Below are 19,840 nucleotides of genomic sequence, written 5' to 3' on the forward strand. Positions count from 1 at the left end.
TTTTAATTTTTTTTTCCATGTAACTTAAAGTGTTACAGTTAGAAACAGCACTGTATTGGGTAGACTATGGATTTATTCTTAATGTTCTGTGTTCTTATTATATCTGTATTCCATTGTCTGAAAAGTATTCTGAAGATGTTCTTTCAAGAAGAATATAAATCAGAGTGAAATGCTAGTCAAAGAACTCAATTTCTCATTCAAATCTATTTTGGTTGTATGTATTGCCATCTAATAGATTAAATATGCTAAACACAAGCCGCTCATCCTGTTCTTCCTTGAACACTGCCTCTCTGCTTCATATGTATAAAATTATGTGAGGCGAGTGAGAACACATATTCAGGTCTGGATAGAGGTCGAATTATAGCAAGCCAATTGTCAGGATCAATCACCACAGCATCTGAGTACCTATTGAGTGCACAGATGATATTTTAATAGTGAAATTAACTCTATAAAAAGTTCTTCCTTTTAGTTTTTTCACCTAGGCTTTTGGACAGCTGATATTTAGCTATCTTTATCTGTTTGCTTTCACATAGTGTCAGGTTGTGTAGATTGACAGAAAAGCTAACCAAACATGCAAATGCACAACAAATATAAGATCAATTTAAATTGAGCTTACATAAACTGAAATATTTATACATAACATAAAAGGGCTTCAGACTTGCAGCTTGGGAAATAATAACATTCACAACAATGCTTATTGTTCCCACAATCAGTTTTGCTTCTAGTTCCCCTGTGTTCCAGTCAGATCAGGCCCCTACAATCTATTCCTGTGTGGTCTGAGGTGCAGGTCTGGGCACTCAAGCCCTCATTCTGCCAGCTCTGTGTATCTTAGCACCTGCTGCTGCATTACCTTACTCTTTCACTTTTGGCACTTATTTAGTAAATGTTATGCAGGTACATACATTGTCCTTTACTCAGGGCAGCACCTCTCAGTGCAGAAATGCATAACTGATTGCAATATTTGTACCACTGCAGGGCAAGAACCACTTACATTCAAACACTATGTATACAAAACAAAAGCAGTCCACAGATAGATGTACACTTAATCCTGACCTAAAGTGATCACTTTCTCAGGGGAAGAGGTACATAATGTAATCTCTGTATGACAACTCTCATCCTAAATGGGTAAACCTGATGGCATTATGTGGTATGCAATTATTGGCATCACAATCTCCTGTCCAAAGAGTCTGGATCCAGCACTAGGAGCTCTAGGAATCATAAATAATGAAAGGTTAGGAACTCATCAGAAATCCTAAAGATAGAAGTTCGGTGCTTTAATACATGACTTCACAGGGTGGTTTGAGATTATGCGGCGATATAGAATGGCCTTCTACAAAAAATAATATTTCTATCTACAGGGAAGAGATTCCTAAAAGTAATTTATTAAATTGTACTCAAAAAACTGTCAAACTCCTAATCTCAGATTTTTTTCTTGAACATCCATCACTTAGAGATTTGCAATCTTGCTGTGATTCTCCAACTAACCTCTAATACTTGTTAATATATTATCAGTGACCCATCCAGAGAGTACATCTTAAGAACCTGACTTTCACCTTTAAACATTTTCTTGCCTCTAAACTTTTCTCTTCTGCACTTTCTAGTTCTGCAATCATTCTGTTCTGGAATAACTTTTTTTTTTTTTCTAGTCGAGTAGTAAAACTGCCACTGCAAGTTTTTGCTGTTTTAGATGTATAAACATACTTATTCTGTTGTATAAACATACTTATTCTCTAAGTCTGTGAAAGATGCATCAAGGGAATCAGTAAAGTTTACTCCTCCTCCTTCATTTATTGGCTTTGAGCTATAAAGCAGACCTCATTATTATTGACAAATTTATTTTTTGGCACTCCCTTGTTGTCATAAATTACATCCTGACCACACGAGCAAAGAGCATGAAAATGACGAATTAGGAAGCTGGCATCAAAGTTCGTGCTAACCACATCCTTTGAGTTTGTCCCCTTACCTCATCTTTTTTACTGTAGTTGTTTTGGTGCCAAATGCATGCTGCCTTGTTGCCAAGTATGTCATTAATTCACAAGGAGTCTATGGTCATGAAGCCATATAACTGGTTTGGTGGACTGTGATTGAAAAAATGGCAGCAGTATGAGAGTTGAAACCCAGGATTTCCATGTGTTTTATGTTGGGATTTTTGCTCAGTGGTAAAAAGCTTGTAGCCCAAGGAAGGCTGAAATAAGTCTTATGCCTTTTTTTAAATTTTTTTTTTACTTTTCTTTGGATGTGTTTTTTTTGTTTTGTTTTGTTTATTTGAGATCGGTTTGGGGTGGTTTTTTTTGCAAGGGATTAAAAAGATGGAAGAGGACAAATTAAGCTTTTAGAGATTTGTGTAAGTCAGTAGATGATCAAACTTCAGTTGCTCATTTATTAATATGTATCAAATATATCCCATGTAAAATCCTATTTCTCAGCACAATACTCCAGTTGTCTGATAGTACTTAATTGTGAAAGCCCAAGGTCAGATTTTCCACCTAAGTAGTAATGCTTTTGCATGTTTGTTGATGTTGCTGGAGGATATTGCTCTGATACCTTAATAATGAGAGGACAGAAGATAGGTACTAAGGCCAGATTTCTGCTAGCTATCATTTATGCCTTTTACTTAATTTTAATCCCCCTATCCAAAAATGGTTGCCATGTTGAAATGAAACTTACTTTTTTGTTTCTTTCTTTAGTAAATCATATTTTTAAGCCATATTGTGACACAATCGATAAATAAATAATGCAATTGTATGTATATTATAAGAGAGGGACTATTTTATCTCATAAATGTCAGTTGCATCCAATGCTTCCTCTCTTTTAAAAAAAGAGTAAAATATTTTCACTGTTATTGAATTTTGAATGTCTAATTGGTGACAGGCTTTGTCCTTAAATAAATGCTTAGTTCCAGTTATAATATCACTATGTCATCAGAGTGAAAAATTCTAATTAAGATGATCTGTTTTCCAGGAAAAAGTTTAGTATATCAATTAGTCTGTTTTATCAGGGGGAGTATTACCTTCCCCAGCCCCTAACTCCGGATCAGAGCCTGAATGATGAGAAAAGCATCACAGATGCATGCTGCATTGGACAAAGAACACACACATGCATTTAAATCATGTATATCTTACTTTTTACTGATGTAATTGTGAAATATGTCCTTTTTGCATTCATAATTAGGGGGTGGAACAGATGGTGAAGGCTTAGTTTAAAATAATCTGTCATTAAAATAACCTAGCCTACTGGTAATTCTTCACTCTAACTGGAGTTTAGGTCAGGGTAACAGGGTTTTTTTAAGCATTGGAACACACTAGAAAGAATTAGGGACTTCACGGATAGTGTGAAATATGAGGATATTCTCCAGAAGGACACTGTAGTAAGACTCCAGCGAATTAAATTTGCCTGTAGTGGGAATATGCAAAAATGGCTGGGACAAAATTCCTCTGACAAATATAAATCCGTTTACTATGATGCATTATACATAAGTGCATATTCGGTCAAAGTGGTACAGTGCATTTCATATCCTGAAAGGAAACAACCTCACTATGTTTCAAATACTGTAAAAGGCAGGGAGTATTTTGGGTTAAAACCTCTGCTTTACATTTTTGTATTATTCTGATGTCAGAGGATATAAATTATTATAATTTGCATTATTGTTCTGGGGTGCTGTAGCTAGTGGCTTTTAAATCTGAGCCTCACTTCCTTCGTGTCTACCACATTGACTTGCTGGTATGTGACAAAGAAAAACTTGTATCAGTCCTCCCTGGCTAATTTAGAACAGTTTTCAGGAATAAGAAAACTGGCTCAATAAATCAGATACTTGCATATCTTTAAAGCATTTATTTTAGCGTTCCCTCCAAGATTTCATTCTTTAACAGCTTTGAAGAGAGCATATAGATTTCAGCATGGTATTATGATAAATCTTCTTGAGGAGGGGCAAGCATTAACATTTGTGTCGGTTCTTTTTCATCTTAATCCAACCTTGGTTAATAATCAGAAAATTCTACATAGTGGGTAAGAAGATGTAATTAACCCTTTGACCCCAGAATCTTAATTGGCGCCTGTTGAAAACAGTGGGGCAGTTAAAAAAAAAATATATTAAAAAGTAGCCTGTGGTGATTGAAACAGCATAATACATAATGGTTTTCTGAAATCAAAAGTAATAGAGAGCTTCAGCTTTAATCACATTTTGCATAAAGCCAGCAACTGTAGTTTTAAACAAGAAGTTGCCAGTCTACCTTAAATTGGATTGTGCTCAAAATTGGCATTTGGGGTCACCCTGACCCTTTCTCAGCTGCCACACTAGATGAGATAGGACTAGGTTTATGACAGTCAACTTCATTTACTTAAAAATATAAGAGAGAAATTACGACAAGAAAATTTTCCTTATATGCATGGTCTCTCCTTCAGTGAAAATAGGACATTACAATAACCCAGTTACCTTTTCAAACCCTATTTTTATATTATAGTTAACTCTGGAACAACCAGAACAGAAATCCTATCTGCCTGCAAACTACATTGAAACTGTTCAGAAATTCTAGCTGGAAAGCACTGTGGTACTCCTTTCAAAAGAGATACTTGAAAGCTGACTCAATTCACTGCCCTTCTCTCATTTGTTTTGTCCTTAGTTATACATAACTAATATGAATAATACTTCCCAATATCTCTCATGAAAGCAAAATTGTTTGCAAATGTGTAGTATGCAGTGGTATCACATACTCTTCCCCAGTATATAACATAACCTGTGTTATGTTGTCTTGCATCTTCTCTGAAGTCTGCTGCTCTCTTGGCATGCACAAAGGACGTACGCTTTATGAAAAATTGAAAAATTTCAACACGCATTACTTAAATAATAAATATTCATAAATAATACCTATGAATAACGAATGAGACAGTCCTTCAGAACTACTGTTTGACCTGTAGAAGGAACAACAACATTGTCACAAAAGTGGTCTGTCTCAGCCCTTTCATACTGGTGGGAGGAACTGCCTTGCATTGGAAGATGGCTGTTTCTCCTCCTATTTTTATTGTCATTTTTCTTAGGTATTGGAACTCTAGCTTAGTACTTGGAGCTTTTGTTCCAATGTCTTTGTATTTCAGGCATGGAAGAAGTTAGGTGTCCATTAGCTGTTAATCTGTGGCTCTTTCAAAATATGGTTAAATAAACTTTCTGGTTTTGCTCGATTGAACAAAATGCTGGATTTGGTCAGTAGTTGCACATAAGCATAACTTCAGTCAGGTGGAAAAAGAAATGGAGAAAGAATGACCATGACTTAGTAGCCTCAGATGGGTTAATGAACACATTTTATGGCACAGGAAGTTACTGATCATATCCAAAGGTGTTGGTGTGCTGCATTGGCCCTGCCAGTCCTTCAGTGTTGCCTCCTCAATTATCTCCCTTGTAAAACTTGGGGGCAAAAGTAAGGAATAGTCTCCCAGAAAGAAAGAGAAAAAAAGACTAAACAAGTAAAACTAATAAAGTAAAGCTATTTAATTGAAAGGAGAGAATCAGAGTTAATAGCATGGAAAAGTAGAAAGTGCTTAAAATGACTAACACTTGTCACTTCAACACCCTTCCAGTTACTGATGGCTTTCAAACTTTAGCCATGCAGGTTGAAATTTCTTTGTACAGCTATGTCAACTAGAGGTAGTTTTATTTGTTTCTATTTTTTCCAGCAAAACTGGTTTCCACCAATTTCAAAATTACACAGAGTGAAACATTTCTGCCTAATCAGTACTCAAAGATTCCTTCAAATTCCTTCCTTTTGTTTCATTAAGCCTGAATTCCTAAATAAGATGATGTGTATAAAAGAGGCAGAAAAGTCATCAGTGACAGAGAATTTTTTTTCCCGGTTCTTACAAAACTTTGTCCAGATATGCCAGATAGTTACACACTAATGCAGTGTGCTAAACAGACCAGATCATAAATGTGCTTAAACTGTGCATCACTCTCTCAAGTAACAGAGCAAGGGGACCACACCAAAAGCTATATAAAAAACTGAGAAGAGGAAAGTTGTTTTTATATGATGCACAAATAATCTATGAAACATCTTCCCTCAAGAAAGGCAGATATCACAGTCATGCCAACTGCTAAGAATGGGTTAGTAAGAAACCTCTGGTAGGCTTGTCATAACTCGTATTGCAAACACTGTTCTGAAGCGTGTCTGCACATACTGCCACACCCGGGGGAGCTGACTGCTGCAGACAGCCCTTTGGTGCCCGTCTGTGTGACAGTGTCCTGGTGATGGTGGAGAATGGAGCTCTGTAGTGGTGGCCAGGGAGACAGAGCCGTGTCCCAGCTGGTTAACCCAGTTTTCTCAAAGGAGCACGGGACAGAGAATCAGGAATATTTAACTAAGACCGTTAAAGATTTACTTTGCTGAGTAAGAGATTGTATATTGTGGGAGAGATCAGATGTGTAAAGGTTTTGATTGTCCTGGAATGATTTTAAGTTTGAACTTTCACTGTTCCAAATTTTCCACCTGTTATTGATGTTAAAAATTCAAGGAAGTGATGTTAATAATTTGAGAAAGAAATGATGATGATTTATAAGAGGCCATAAATTACTTGCATAATATAAATGTTTTTACATGAAGGAAATCTATGCAGATTTACATTTTTATTAATTCATAAATATAAATTAGAGTCTTTTTTAAATGCAGTGTCTTTAGTGAGGGTTTGTTTTCCAATATGCAGTCTATTACTTTTAGAAAACTCAGATTTTGACCTAATTCTACCACCTACTACATCAGAGTGGGGTGAAATTTTGCCAAAGACAGCTTCTGACTAGTAGCCTGTCAGAAATTAGTCAAGAAGCAGAAGAATAGAAATATTAAAACCCCTCAGAAATCACTGTTGTGTATTTGTAAAGGAGCGATTACATTATTTTTTCATCACGTATCTCCATCAAATTTATGTGCTTTTTCCTTCCAAGGAAAAACCAGGCTAATCCCAGTTAATATTTCCTTTACATGTTCCTTTATCACAAGGGGATACTTGGGGTGGGATTTTTGGGATTTTTCCTTGTTCCTCCTGACATTTGGGCTGTTTCATATTTTCTGAGCTGTTTTAGCATTTCTAATTTCTGGAATTTTGTGATTTTACTTTCGCAATAGCCAATGATTTTTTGTCAATAGTCATCCTCATAAAAGGCAGGAAGGTAAAGACATAGATAGTGTATGAAGGTAGTTTCTTCCTAGTGAAGATTTACTCTTATTTGTAGAGGTATACTCCCTTCTGGATGTTCCTTGATTTACTCTGTGTCAGTTTAGAATATAGTCCTCTGTTTATTAACTGCACTCATGTTTCAAAAGGTATCCATTAATCACTGTAATTGTATTTTGATTTTTGCAGTTGCAAGGAAAACCATATCCAAAGACTTGAATCTGTCAAAGTAAAATCTGATCTAGACTTTTACACCAAAGGGATGAAATTCATAGCATTTCTAGAGACCTAAGCTGTAAACATATTTGACAGTAATCTGCTGATTGGCTTTGTTGTCTCACAAAAGGAAAATGGTGTATGCTTATATGTGTGCATGTGCATGCATGTGTGTGTAATCCTCAATTAATTTACAAATTATTGAGGTCCATAGCGATCTGAGTGATGGCAGGATTTTATTTTCTCCATTTGAGTTTTTGGAAATGGAAATTCTCTGCTTTGATTCTGAACAATGGGGGGTGATTTTTTTTTATATATGCCATTCAGTTGGAAGGTTATTTGTTTTCCTTATTTATTTCTTCATTAAAAAAGAGAGAATATTTTATTTTTCTATATTTCTTCTATGAAGCAAATGAGATAAATGTTATACAGTATATGGCAGATATAAGCATGGCAGTAAAATAACTAGTATATACTCATCAACTTGGACTTAGTAATATACTCATATGATGTTTATTAATATGTAGACAGAATAGAAAGGAATTGTCTTAAGGGTTCAAATTAAAACCACTCTCACAAAAGCCAGAATATTTTCCTCAATTTATTCTGTGATGTCTTTGTTTGAATCTATTTCTATTTGTAGTTTGGAATTTTTTATTAATCTATTCACTTCTTTTTTTCCTCTTACTCTGCAGTCCCTGGATGGATTTGTATTTGCACTAAATCAAGAAGGAAAATTTTTGTACATTTCAGAAACTGTCTCCATCTATTTAGGCCTGTCCCAAGTAAGTACATGCTTTCAATTCTAGAACATAACTGTGTATGATGCATTCTTCTGTTTATTAAGGAAAAAATTATTTGGTTTCTGTATTTTGTATGGATTATTGAATTAGCTGTTTAAAGTTGCATCCTGTTCATCCTGAGACACAACTGAAAAATGTGTCTATGGTATTGGATGTTGAGATGTGTATGAAAACTTTTTGAACTTTTTGCCACAAAGGATCATTATTAATTTATTGAGAACAAATGAAGTTTCTTTTCTCAGTTGTTTTGAACTTTAAACCTCTATACCTGATAGGAAAGGGACACTCTAATAGTACTTCCCTTGTGTCCTATTACTGGATGTTTATGGAGTACCCTGCATTATCCAGGGAGCTGACACGATGACAGGGAGTCATTTGGAGTCAAGAAATGCTGAAAGAGACCATTAAAATGTCTTGCAGGGAGGGTTCCAACAAGGACACATTTTGAAGCTTTCACTAATGCTCACTAGTATGAAAAGATGAATTTATAAACTATAGTAATTTGGAAGGTTTTGGTTTGGGATTTTTTTTTTCATTTATTTGCTGACAACAGTTTTTCAAATATTAAAAAGCAGGACAGAAGCGGGGCAAAAGTTAGTTGTTAGTTCTTATTCCTAACCCTGCAGCATTCAGAAATGTTTAGGCAGGATAGCTTCTTTCTGCTTGCACTTAGAAATGAAGCAGAAATATTTCGCATGATGATTTTCAGAGTGGGACCATCTACTGCAATCACCCTGAAGAAAAACTGAAATAATACTTATTTCAGTTACTTTAAATTGGGACCCACACAGCCATGAGGAAGGAACTATTAGCATAGGCTACTTACTGTCAGTTTTGCTGTACCCCACCCAAAATTAAATGAGAAACTTTAATATTTGGTGACAAAAAAAGATTAATTTTTAATATTTTCTGGTGAGAATACAAATACAGGCTCATTAAGTCCTCAAAGAACACGCAAGCAATTGGCTGTAATAAGTTCAGTAATTGTTATTTTGTGCTGGCTTTGGCAAACCCAATGATAGAAATGGAAACAAGAACTGTTTCTAGCTCATATCAGTATTCTTGTCTCTCATTAAAGTCCCTCGTTTTGTAATAGACTTTAATCCCTGACTTAATCTGTTTGGGAGTTAGTATCAAGAATCTCACATTTTGAAATCGGTGCACCACCATGTTGCTAATACAGTAAAGAATTGGAACTTTAATGTTTATTATTGTCTTATGTTCATATTAATCTGGTTTATGCATAGTATCCAACAAAGTCTAATAAGCCAGTAAAGAAGAAGGATGGATAATTAGTTTAAGCAGGTAAATGCTAATTAGGAAACTCCTGAAAGGCATCCATTATACACTAGCTTAAAACAAATTTTACAGCCCTGGTTAGTGGTGTAATCCAAATTCTGTCAAGGCAACTGCATTTTCTGTAATTGAGATGTGTATGTTTGCTTTGCATAACAGATGGCTCTGTATGCTTAGACTGATAGCTAGGAAAATAATAATTGCATTATTCTGGCCAAAAGAATATTAGCTCTTGGGTTTTGGCCATTTCAGTCAGTCCTCCTGCCAGCACAGCATATGCACATATATGGATTGGATTTTCAAGGAAATTGATGCATCTGGAATAGTGTGGCCATCTGAAATATCATCTGTTCAAGAAAAATTTGGCTTTAACCCTATGTTAGTCTCCTGTTAAAAGCATTTTCTGCCACTGTCTTTCAAACTATAGAGTTGATAAATCTCTCCTTACTCTGAACTCACATCATGTTGTTAAGACTTTACACTCCATCTCGATCCATATACATTAAAAGAAAGGGTTCAGATAAATGAAGCAATTTTCTTTGTATGTTAAAATATTGGAAATATCTGGGCAAATATTTCTGTGCATTCGCCACTGAAAGTACTGATGGAAAAACTACCAAAAATCAGAACCAGCACTGTGGATTTTTATAGAATAATAAATTAAATCTACTGAGATTTACTAAAATATCTGTTTTTTTCCTTTTCTTCTCTTCTGTCTTTATGGAGACACTTTGTATTTCTAAGACCTATGGTATTTATATTTTTTTGATATATTGTTCTCTTGGTACAGCATTATATCCCTAGTCTCTTAATAATTTTAAAAGAAGTGCTGTAGCTACTTCCTACTAAATCAATAGTCAAAGCTTATTTGTTGCTAAAAATATTAGCAAGTCTATCCATAGAAGCATTTCTCAAATATAAATGGAAGTGCTACAATTTTCACCACACCAAACTTTAAATAATCATGAATTCAGAATTTCTGGGTTGGTGCTATGTGATACATGTGGTGTTGTATTTCTTGCACTGCAAGTAAACATTGATATACCCTATGCTGATACTCCAAAACTTTATATTCATATGGTACGTCGAGGCAGTGTTATGCTTAAAGGTGTTATTATTTGAAATATCTTCATCAAGTGCTGACTTTGGAGTCTTATTTTTTAGTAAAATTATTTCTCTAGGACTTCATCCTTGTTTGGTGGTTTATTTTGTTTTTATTTTTATTTTTTAACTAGTATGCATGGAAACAGTGCAAAATATATTTTTTATTTGCAAAGCAAAATCTCATGTCTCCTAGATAAAGGAAAATAGTTCTTGTATTGAATCTCAGCAGGTGACAACAGTTATGGTAGTCAATTTTACTCTTTTCTGAACGTTTAGAGCCACTGGTGCAAAACAAATGGATGCCAATGTTCTAAGATAGCTGCAGGACTAATAGTAAACAAATCTGATAAAACAATGTCTTGGAAGGTAGCCTGGAAATTTTAATAATAAAGTTACCACTGGCAAAAGTAACAGTATATTTGAACAGTAAACAAAAATTGCAATAAATACACTTTTGACATTCTAATGAATATAACTTAAATGTAGACATCAATCAGCGTATATTTTTTGAATAATTTATTTTCTGGCTAATACTTACCAATAATTTTAAGCTAGTTTGGCAGATGTATGTTTCAGACCACACTGTGGAATTACAATCAGAGCAGTTTCAGAGAACAGAGATACATGTCAAAGTTTAGGAAAAGAGAGTTGGCTGAGAGTTAGAAAATAATGGTTGAGAGAAGGGAAAGAGTCAAAGCAAGAGAAATGGACCAACAATGTCCTGGTTAAAGTGTCCATGTATATTGACTTTAGTCTGTGTTAATTGTCATAGCTCAGTTATCCTTGAGGCAAGCTGAAATGGTTAAACATACTTTTCAATTCCTTCATGAACTGTATTTGTTGAAAGACCCTAAAATGTCTATAAATGTGCAGTATGGCCAGGATTTCTTCTCTGGATTGGACAACATGATCTGTGGTGGTGTAACCAATACAAATATCATTTTACACTGGATGTAAAAATATTTATTCTTTATATATATCTAGTCCCATACATTTTCCAAGTCAGTAGGTAATTTTTTATATAAGTGTAACTTCCATCTTTGGAATCCTCAGTCTCTGATTTCCTTTTAGAAATGGGATGAGATTTCAAAAAAAAATGGCTAACCACTGAAGAGGCATTCAAATTGTTCCTTCCAGCACTTAGAAGTCAGTGTGAGTGCTTCCCTAAGAGATTTCAATTCTCTTGGAAAGTCTCTGTGTTTGAGACTTAGACCAAACATATGCTGAAACATAAATAGTAACAAAAAAGGAGAAAAGTCTATCCAGAAACAAATTAAAAATGTGTTATCCAGAAAGGATAAAATTGTCTGACATATGATGTTTCAGGTTCAATACAAAATATTATAAACTAATAATCTGGCTAGGATGCTTTGCATTCAGGAAACAAGTTCCTAATCACCTCTTACAGTTGTTGTACTCAGCAATATGCATTGTTTCCCCCCTGTAGGGTCCACATCTTAAAGTAAAATATTTCCTACCTTTGCTGCTACTTGTCCAGGACACAGAGCAGGTTTGCAGATTGGCCTGTTGAAAAGAGAGCTCACTAAAAATGAACAGTGCAGCTTGCATCTGCTGGCATAATAAGAGATAGATAATAGAGATGAAAAAAGAAGAAAACAAGAATAACATTTTGAGAATTTGTCCTTTTGAAAATAAAGCAGGCAAAACCAACAGGTATATTACGTGTTTACTCTATTACCAGTAGCACAACCTATTTCCTTATTTTGGCTTTCTGTGCATTTGTTCTATGAAATGGCAAATAAAATTATAGCTACAGCACACAAGTACAAGGTCAAATAAATGACAGTACTCATTCTATTTGTGAAGCTATTCTGAAAAGGAACCATGGTGCCAAATGTGGTTTATTTGAATAATAAAGAAGAATTAGATTCCCCTGATAACTTGGCTGAGGGCCAATAAATCACTGGAGGTTAAGAATGCTTTGCAACTGCCATGTATTTCTCTTGCTTTTACGAAGCACAAACCTCAACTACTATGCTCTACCTGTTTTTCAATGCAAATCAAGTTGAGGTTAGTAGATGGTTAAAGGATTGCTATTGTGCTCTGTTTGCTTAAAAAATAATATAAAGCAATCTGGACACTTGCACTGATTCTGTAAATTCTATCTTATTTTCCTCCTATAACATTAAAAAATAAAATAATAATAATAATGCAAAAAATGGCAAAATCTGTAACTGTAATTTTTTTTTAGAAAAACTAGACAGAAACCAACTGTGATGTTGTCATTGTTTTAGTGGTTTGAATTTAAATACTTTTACGTAAAATTATAATCTGTGCTCATACGGTAAATCAGTACACTAGTACTGATAATTTTTTTTATAGTTTTTGCCCTTTAAAAAGAGCAAATAAAAGCCTGGGAAATTCTGTGTTGATCATGTGGGGCTTTAAATTTTTTTTCCTTAACATTCAATGTAAGAATATTAATTTACTGTTGTATTTTATGCTAAGAGAAGTGAACAAGGGAGGAGTTCTATTGAAATAGAGCAGCTCTGAGGATTTTGAGAGCAGTAAGAAAATATAAGTATCAAAATAATTCAGAAACAGTACAAGGCACAGTGGCACATTATCAATTTACAACATTTAAATTGATAAATGCTTGGTGGTGAAGGCCTACAAGGGCACTTTGAAAAGCAAATAGCGACCTGCTGAAGAAATTGATTTTTCCCCCCCGAAAATGACTGCATGATGCATCATTTGACTGCATGCTGTCCAAGTGCTTGACAGAGATAATCTCAGCAATCCCACGGGTGACCTTATCGTTCTCACCAGGGCAACTTTGTCTAGGTTCTGACTTTGTGCATGTCAAGGTTTCTTCAGGCAGGATCCTTAGGGGGAAAAAGTTCCTCTGTTCGATCCAGATATTGAACCACTCTTGAAGGCACTCCCCCACCCCCAAAAAGGCAAGCTTGTTTCTTTTCTTCATAATTATGAATGAACTGAACAAGGGAAAATATCTATAGACACAGTATCTTTGCTGAAGCCATTATTGCCTTCTCAGTGTAGCTTAGTTTAGCTCTTAAAGGAGAAAGGATACCTGCCATTAGAGGTTATCAGATACAGTTGAAAGACCCCAAATATATGGCACTCTTCTACATAGCAGAAATATCTCACCTGCTTTCTTTATCACACTCACCGTTCACAGCTTTATTTTTGCCATCCTAACAGTACTGAATATCAGTGCCTAATCATTTTTTCTCTATTTGCTGTTTTGGGGTTTTTTTTAATCCCTATCCCAACCCAAGAACTTTTAAGACAACTCAAGTGCAAATGACAACCTGACAGAAGTCCTGAACATCAACATCAATATGCATAATTTTGCATAGACACTCTGTAACAACCTTCACTGTATGGTCATGAAGAGATCCAAAAGACTTAGGCTATTTAGTTTGGTTATTACCAGACCGGTTTTATCTTGCACAGAGAAATATATTGCCCAAACTGTGATGAATAATGTCATTTTTAAATTTGCAGAAGTTTTTAAAGTGCTTTATTTAACGAACAAACTATTCTTCACGTGCAGTTAGTAAGTGTTAATTATAATTACTGACTAGGATTCTGTTGAAAGCAGCAAATGTTATGCTCTGTTTGGACCCCCAAAGCTGCTTTACCCACTGCCTTTGACACCCACAGTTCACCGTATTCAACCTCTTTTACCTCCTTCTTTCATCCACAACATTAATTCTGAGTGAACAAGACGTGCTTCCTTGCTTTTGACAAGATTTGCTGCAGTCTCATGCGACAAAAACCCAACACTCATTCCAGATTCAGAAAGTAGGATTTATAACAGCATTTTAATTTAATGTTGGATGTCGAACATATAAAGAGATCACAGTAGTACTAGAGCTGAAAATTGATGCCTTTTTTATTAGTGTCCTCTCAGAAGTGGGTGAGCCGCTGTTTGTGCAATGGAGCACAGAGCGCCACAGTCAGATGAATGAGGATATGCTATCTGCAAGGAATCATATTTCAAACCACTGTCTGCTTCTATTGATGTGCTCAGAGTTGAAAGGTTATGCTAGTAAATGCCATCAGAATTTTCAGCATTAGAAATCTGTGGAATAATCCGCTGACTGTCACTTTGTAGTGAGTCCAAATGCAATACATGGTGATGCTTTAATTATTTTTTTTAATTGAAATTAACTTATTGTTAGTGATCGCATTGTTTTGCTTCTTCTTCTACAGCCTGTTTAAATGCTGCCAACAGTATTGTCTTATAGGCTCCACTGAATATAGCTCTCTGCTGAGTTAACTAAAAGAATCCAGAATGTCATTTTACATGAGAATCATGTTTCCCTTATTTATTCTTTTGAACATATTTTACCAACCATTGAGGCTGAAACACTGAAAGCCTTTATGCAGAAGGGATTCACTGGTTAAAATGAATCACAGATTCTCCATGCAATAAAATACAGCCTCATTGGTTTAACACTTAAAGGCTGAAGACTTTTTATGTCACTTAATAATTTCTACCATTTGCTGTTAAAGAAAAAAAAAAGGCATTTGATAAGGTATTTTCATTGTAATTCTTAACTCTTTCCAGTACTGAATAAGACTGAAAACATTAGCAATCAGACCATTTGCTTCCTGATGGATGTGATGGTTTCAGATTATTTTAATAAAAATGTCTGAGGGAAATGGGTAAGACAATTTAGGTATTTTATGTTTCTCTTTCCTATTAAAGCAAATAAAAAAAGTTTTCCTGAATTAATATTCATATTATCCAAAAGAGTTCTTTTGGAATTTTCTTTGCATTGCATTGTAACATATTCATGTTGGAGAATATCCTGTAAAACAAACAGCTGTGGAATAATTGGGGAAAAAAAAACAAGTACTAGTGAGAAACACGCAAATTCGCCCTAAAGATATTTTCCATGGTTTTCGGGCACATTAGACATAAGGAGAAAAAAAACCTCAAAGATAAGTAAGTATTCTAACTTTTAAAAGTTCAAAAAGTCATTCTGCTGTTGTGATGAAAATCTCATTTCTAAAAACAAAAAATTATAATTAATAGATTTTGATTAAGAGTAAGAAAATATGCCTTTCATTGCTATAAAATGCCCTGATTATAAACTTTGATTTTTTTTTTACGTCTGTGTTTGAGTCAGGGAAAGTGAAAGTCATGACTCAAAGATTTTCCATTGTATGAAATGATTCAAGATTAGTAGCAGAGAAGCAGTAGAGCTTCACCGGACAGAACTTCCATTCCAAGCACTTGAGAGGGGTGGATACTCAAGGGTTGGAATAAAACACTGCCCATACGTATTAAAAATAAAATCACTGAATGGTTCTGAGCTAAAAAATAATGCTGGAAAAATGAAATATAAAAAAACTGCTTTAAAACTTAGATCATTTCAGTGATATCTTGAGCTGCAAATCCTCACTGACATTTCTACCAGTCCATCTAAGGGGGTTGCATATGAAAACACAAGATCAGGAAGCAGCTCAGAAAAAGGATAGGAAATTCATCTTATTCTGCTTTTGCCAACATCATGTATTATTACAGCCTTGGTCGGGACTTTACTTGCACTGTGTTCAGTCAGAGTTACTACTCTGGCAAGAGAGGATTGGTAAGAGAACAGGAGCATTCCAAATGCTGTGGAGAATGTCTTCACTGCAGATGGGATCTAGCCAAGAGAACCTCCCATGTCAGAGGCTAATGGTGCTTAATCCCCAAGGTTTGCAATGGAAATTCAGGACAATCATATCCGTGTGCTATTACTCTTCCAGTATTAATTTATTTTCTTTTGTCACTCCCTGTTCATCAACATTAAAATAGACCTATGCTGCTTTAGCATTTTAACCCCATGTTTCCCTGTATTACCTTCTGGCGTTTGAACCAGGATGCCATCTGAGACATCTCTGCCTATGCTTCCAATTGCACAGCAGCTGGCAGCAGCTTCCTGGTTAAGTTACAGTGTGAAAGGGAATGCTCCCAGGTTGCTTTCTGCATTTAGGAGACAGGAAAAAAGAGCAGAAGGAAACTTGTCAGGCTTATTGTGAACCTGTACTTTATCTTACTTGCTCAGCTGAGGTCCTTAACAACATTCAGAAGTTCTCTCTGCTGTTTGCTCATACCTTCAGCACTGTCTGCATTCATCCTGGATAACTCCTCTCCACTTGGATGATGTTTATTTATCATTCTCATGGCACTCCCACGGAAGGTTCCTCTGCAGATGAGTCCACAGAAGAGCCAGTTTAAAGCCATTTTACAAGCTAGACCATCAAAATCTGACATCAGGACCCACTCCATCACACAGTCTGCTCTGGCAGTGCTGGTATAGCCAAAAACAGCCATGCAGCAGAGGGGAACTTCTGCTGACCACCTGATGAGGTAGTAGAAAACTAGGAGTTCATTTTTCTCAGACAGGAGCTCAGACATGGCAACAGAGTGAAATGATAAACTTCCTTTGCCCAGAGTTAGAAATTTAGGGCAAAAATGTGAGGAAGAAAATATCTTCCTTCAACAATGAGGAGACACATCTAAGAGCAGGAATTATCCTCCATTTAGAGACAGGAAGCACCAGCATATATTGGAGGGATGGGGAATCAGATTAGTAAGAGGGGACAGACAAAAGAAGTACATCCCTAGTGTGAGCAGACAGGAAGGGGAAGACAGAGAAGAAACATAGCACACTGCCCCTTCTCAGCAACAGCCTCATGAGGAGACATGCTGCTTCTTCCTCACCAACCAAATGAAATGTTGCTAACCTTTGATATTCAGAGCTCACAGCCCAGCATCAACTCAAACAGTGAGTCTGGTTTATACTCAAGATATATTAAAATAATGTTTTAAAGGGCTTATTAACATTCAGGGGTTTTTGCACCCTTTGTGACTTTGTATTTTCAAGTCTTCTTTTTCCATTAGCTACATGAATGCTAAAAATGTGCTTTAATATGTGGGAGATGTCTGAGACTTTTGGGGAATATCATGATTCTAGGGAAAGGCCTTTGAAAGTATAATCAAACCACTTGATTGGCAATAATATTATAAAGTTTGGCAACAGAAAAATATAAAGGGGATATACTGCCTTATTTCTCTATCACATGGATCTATAAACTAATATGATGTATTCTGCTCCTACTGTATTCCAGATAACTTTTAAAGCCTTTGTGTTAATAAATCTGGCCTTATACTAATAAAATGTATGACAGAATTATTACCTATATTAATTATTTTATGTTTGAGATCCTGTCTTTGGGTCTTTTGGGTGACAAGTATTTTCTAGTCAGAGTACTGCTGTATTAGGATGTAGCCATTACAGTCAGGCATACTCTCTACCTTTTCATACTGTGTTTCAGAACAAGAAAGATGTCTCGTTTGGTCGGTACTTATTCCTGCAGAAGTGTTAAATACAAAACTGTATGCATTCCTGAGATTCCTTGAATAACAATGGAGCTATCCATGTATTCTTATTGAACTTCCATAACATATGCATAAGAAAGATATGACGAAAATTGTAAATGTATCCCTTCTATGTATTAAAGCAGCATGTATGAGTAATGACTTACAGTTTATAGGAAGAGATGCTTCCTTTTCTAAAATTTGTTAATCCAGAAACAGTAGCTTTCCCTTCTATGTTTGTTTCTCCTGAGATGACATGAGTCTGATCCACAGCCTGTAAGTCAATGAAGAGATTTCACAGGTTTTTGAATGGTTCTCATTTTACTCTCTATTGCCAGTGTGTTTCTTATTTCACATTGGGATTGACGATATATTCTGTAAGTTAATGAGCAATCCTTCTGTCCCTATAAGCAACTAGTACTTTGAATAAGAGTGACAGTGATTTCTCCTTTTTGTTTCTTATTTGTTATAGATTACTTGCAAGTTTTAAAATATTTTGGTCATATGATAGCTCATGTCCTGTCTCCAAATTTATATATTCAGATCGAGTTAACTTGAATCAACATTACGTTAAGGCATTTCAGAAGATTCCTGCATTAATTGTAATTGGTAAACACTTTATTTACTGCAACCTTGTGTGAAGATGAGCTAATATCTAACCATTGAGAAAGATGCATTCCAAATACATAACAATCTTCAAGATCAGAATGGTTGGCTAAAAAAATGTAGTGAAAAAGCTATACATTTTATGAGCTGCATGTTTGGGAGGGGTGAACATTGTGATATTTTTATCATCTATTTCCTCTCTTCTTCTGATTCAGTCTGTCTTCCTTGTTAGCTCTCAGATCAAGTTTGGATGTATTGTTCCTTAAGTGTACAATGCCTTGCCAACAGAAGCAGTTCAGGGGAAGAATTGTTAATAGAAAATAATTCAGTCACTGAAATGAACACAAGCAAATTCCAGTTTCTAGAGATGGGATTCTCTTTCACGCTCATCACAAATATAAGGATTTATCTTTCTTGCTTTTTGGTAAAAATGCATCTACAGAAAGAATTTCAAATTGAACTTATTCCAGATGTTTTCTTAGGCTAAATCAAAGTAGGTTCCTTAATACTTGTTCTATTCTCCTCTTCACTTGTGACTATGAAGAAAGGTCTTATGTGTTTGATGGACAGCAGCTAAAATAGACATATGCAAAACAAATTATGCTTTTTCCATTCTAAGTGGTTAGGAGCTATTCAACTGGTATAAGCACATTAGTGCTGTACCTAATTTGGACAGTGATGTGACTAGATCTGACACAGTCCAGTCTGCATTCTCATGATGTTTTTGGGATAAATCCCTGCAGATCAGCAAAGTCTGCAACCTCCCTAATGAGGGTGCAAATTCTTGTGAAATAATAAGAATAATAAGTAAAACTGGGGAAAAAAACCCTTGTATATATAAATGTTACTTTTACTGCTTGTTAATTAAAATTGACATTCAGGGTTTTTACAGGACAAAAAGACTACAAAAGGACACTACCATTTTAATAGCTTTTGGAATGTTTTCAATTTAGCAGCCAAGAAAATCATATAATTCTGGAATCCATCCACCGCTTTAGTGAAAACACCAGTCTTCAATTTTAAATAGTATTTGTAGAAATTAAAATAAGTAAACTGAAAATATTTCTAACATGTCACAGCTTCATTGTGATACTAGATTATATGGCCTATCCCTTCATTGTCATCTAGAACAGTTGGGAAGGAGCAGTGAAAATAATGTAATGTATTTTAAAATAACGGTGAAACCCAAAGATTTTAAAGAAGATTATACATTCGTACCTATACCTGATATTTTGAATCAAGTCGTTCATGTATGATATTCTTTATTATGGCATTAACACCCATGTCACAGCAATAG

At 35.2% G+C, this 19,840-nt stretch overlaps 1 protein-coding gene across 5 annotated transcripts in view; it reads left to right on the forward strand.

Annotated features, from left to right (window-relative positions):
* The window catches only part of NPAS3 (neuronal PAS domain protein 3), a 592,150-nt gene that overhangs the window by 403,987 nt on the left and 168,323 nt on the right, over positions 1 to 19,840 (forward strand). For all 5 annotated transcript variants that reach the window (XM_088167275.1, XM_088167277.1, XM_088167276.1 and 2 more), the window contains one exon: positions 8,067 to 8,156. In XM_088167275.1, the coding sequence (XP_088023401.1) occupies positions 8,067 to 8,156 (90 nt within the window). The remainder of the gene's footprint in view (positions 1 to 8,066; positions 8,157 to 19,840) is intronic.

The sequence above is a fragment of the Sturnus vulgaris genome, chromosome 6 (assembly GCF_052056855.1).
Source record: "Sturnus vulgaris isolate bStuVul1 chromosome 6, bStuVul1.hap1, whole genome shotgun sequence".
NCBI lineage: Eukaryota > Metazoa > Chordata > Aves > Passeriformes > Sturnidae > Sturnus > Sturnus vulgaris.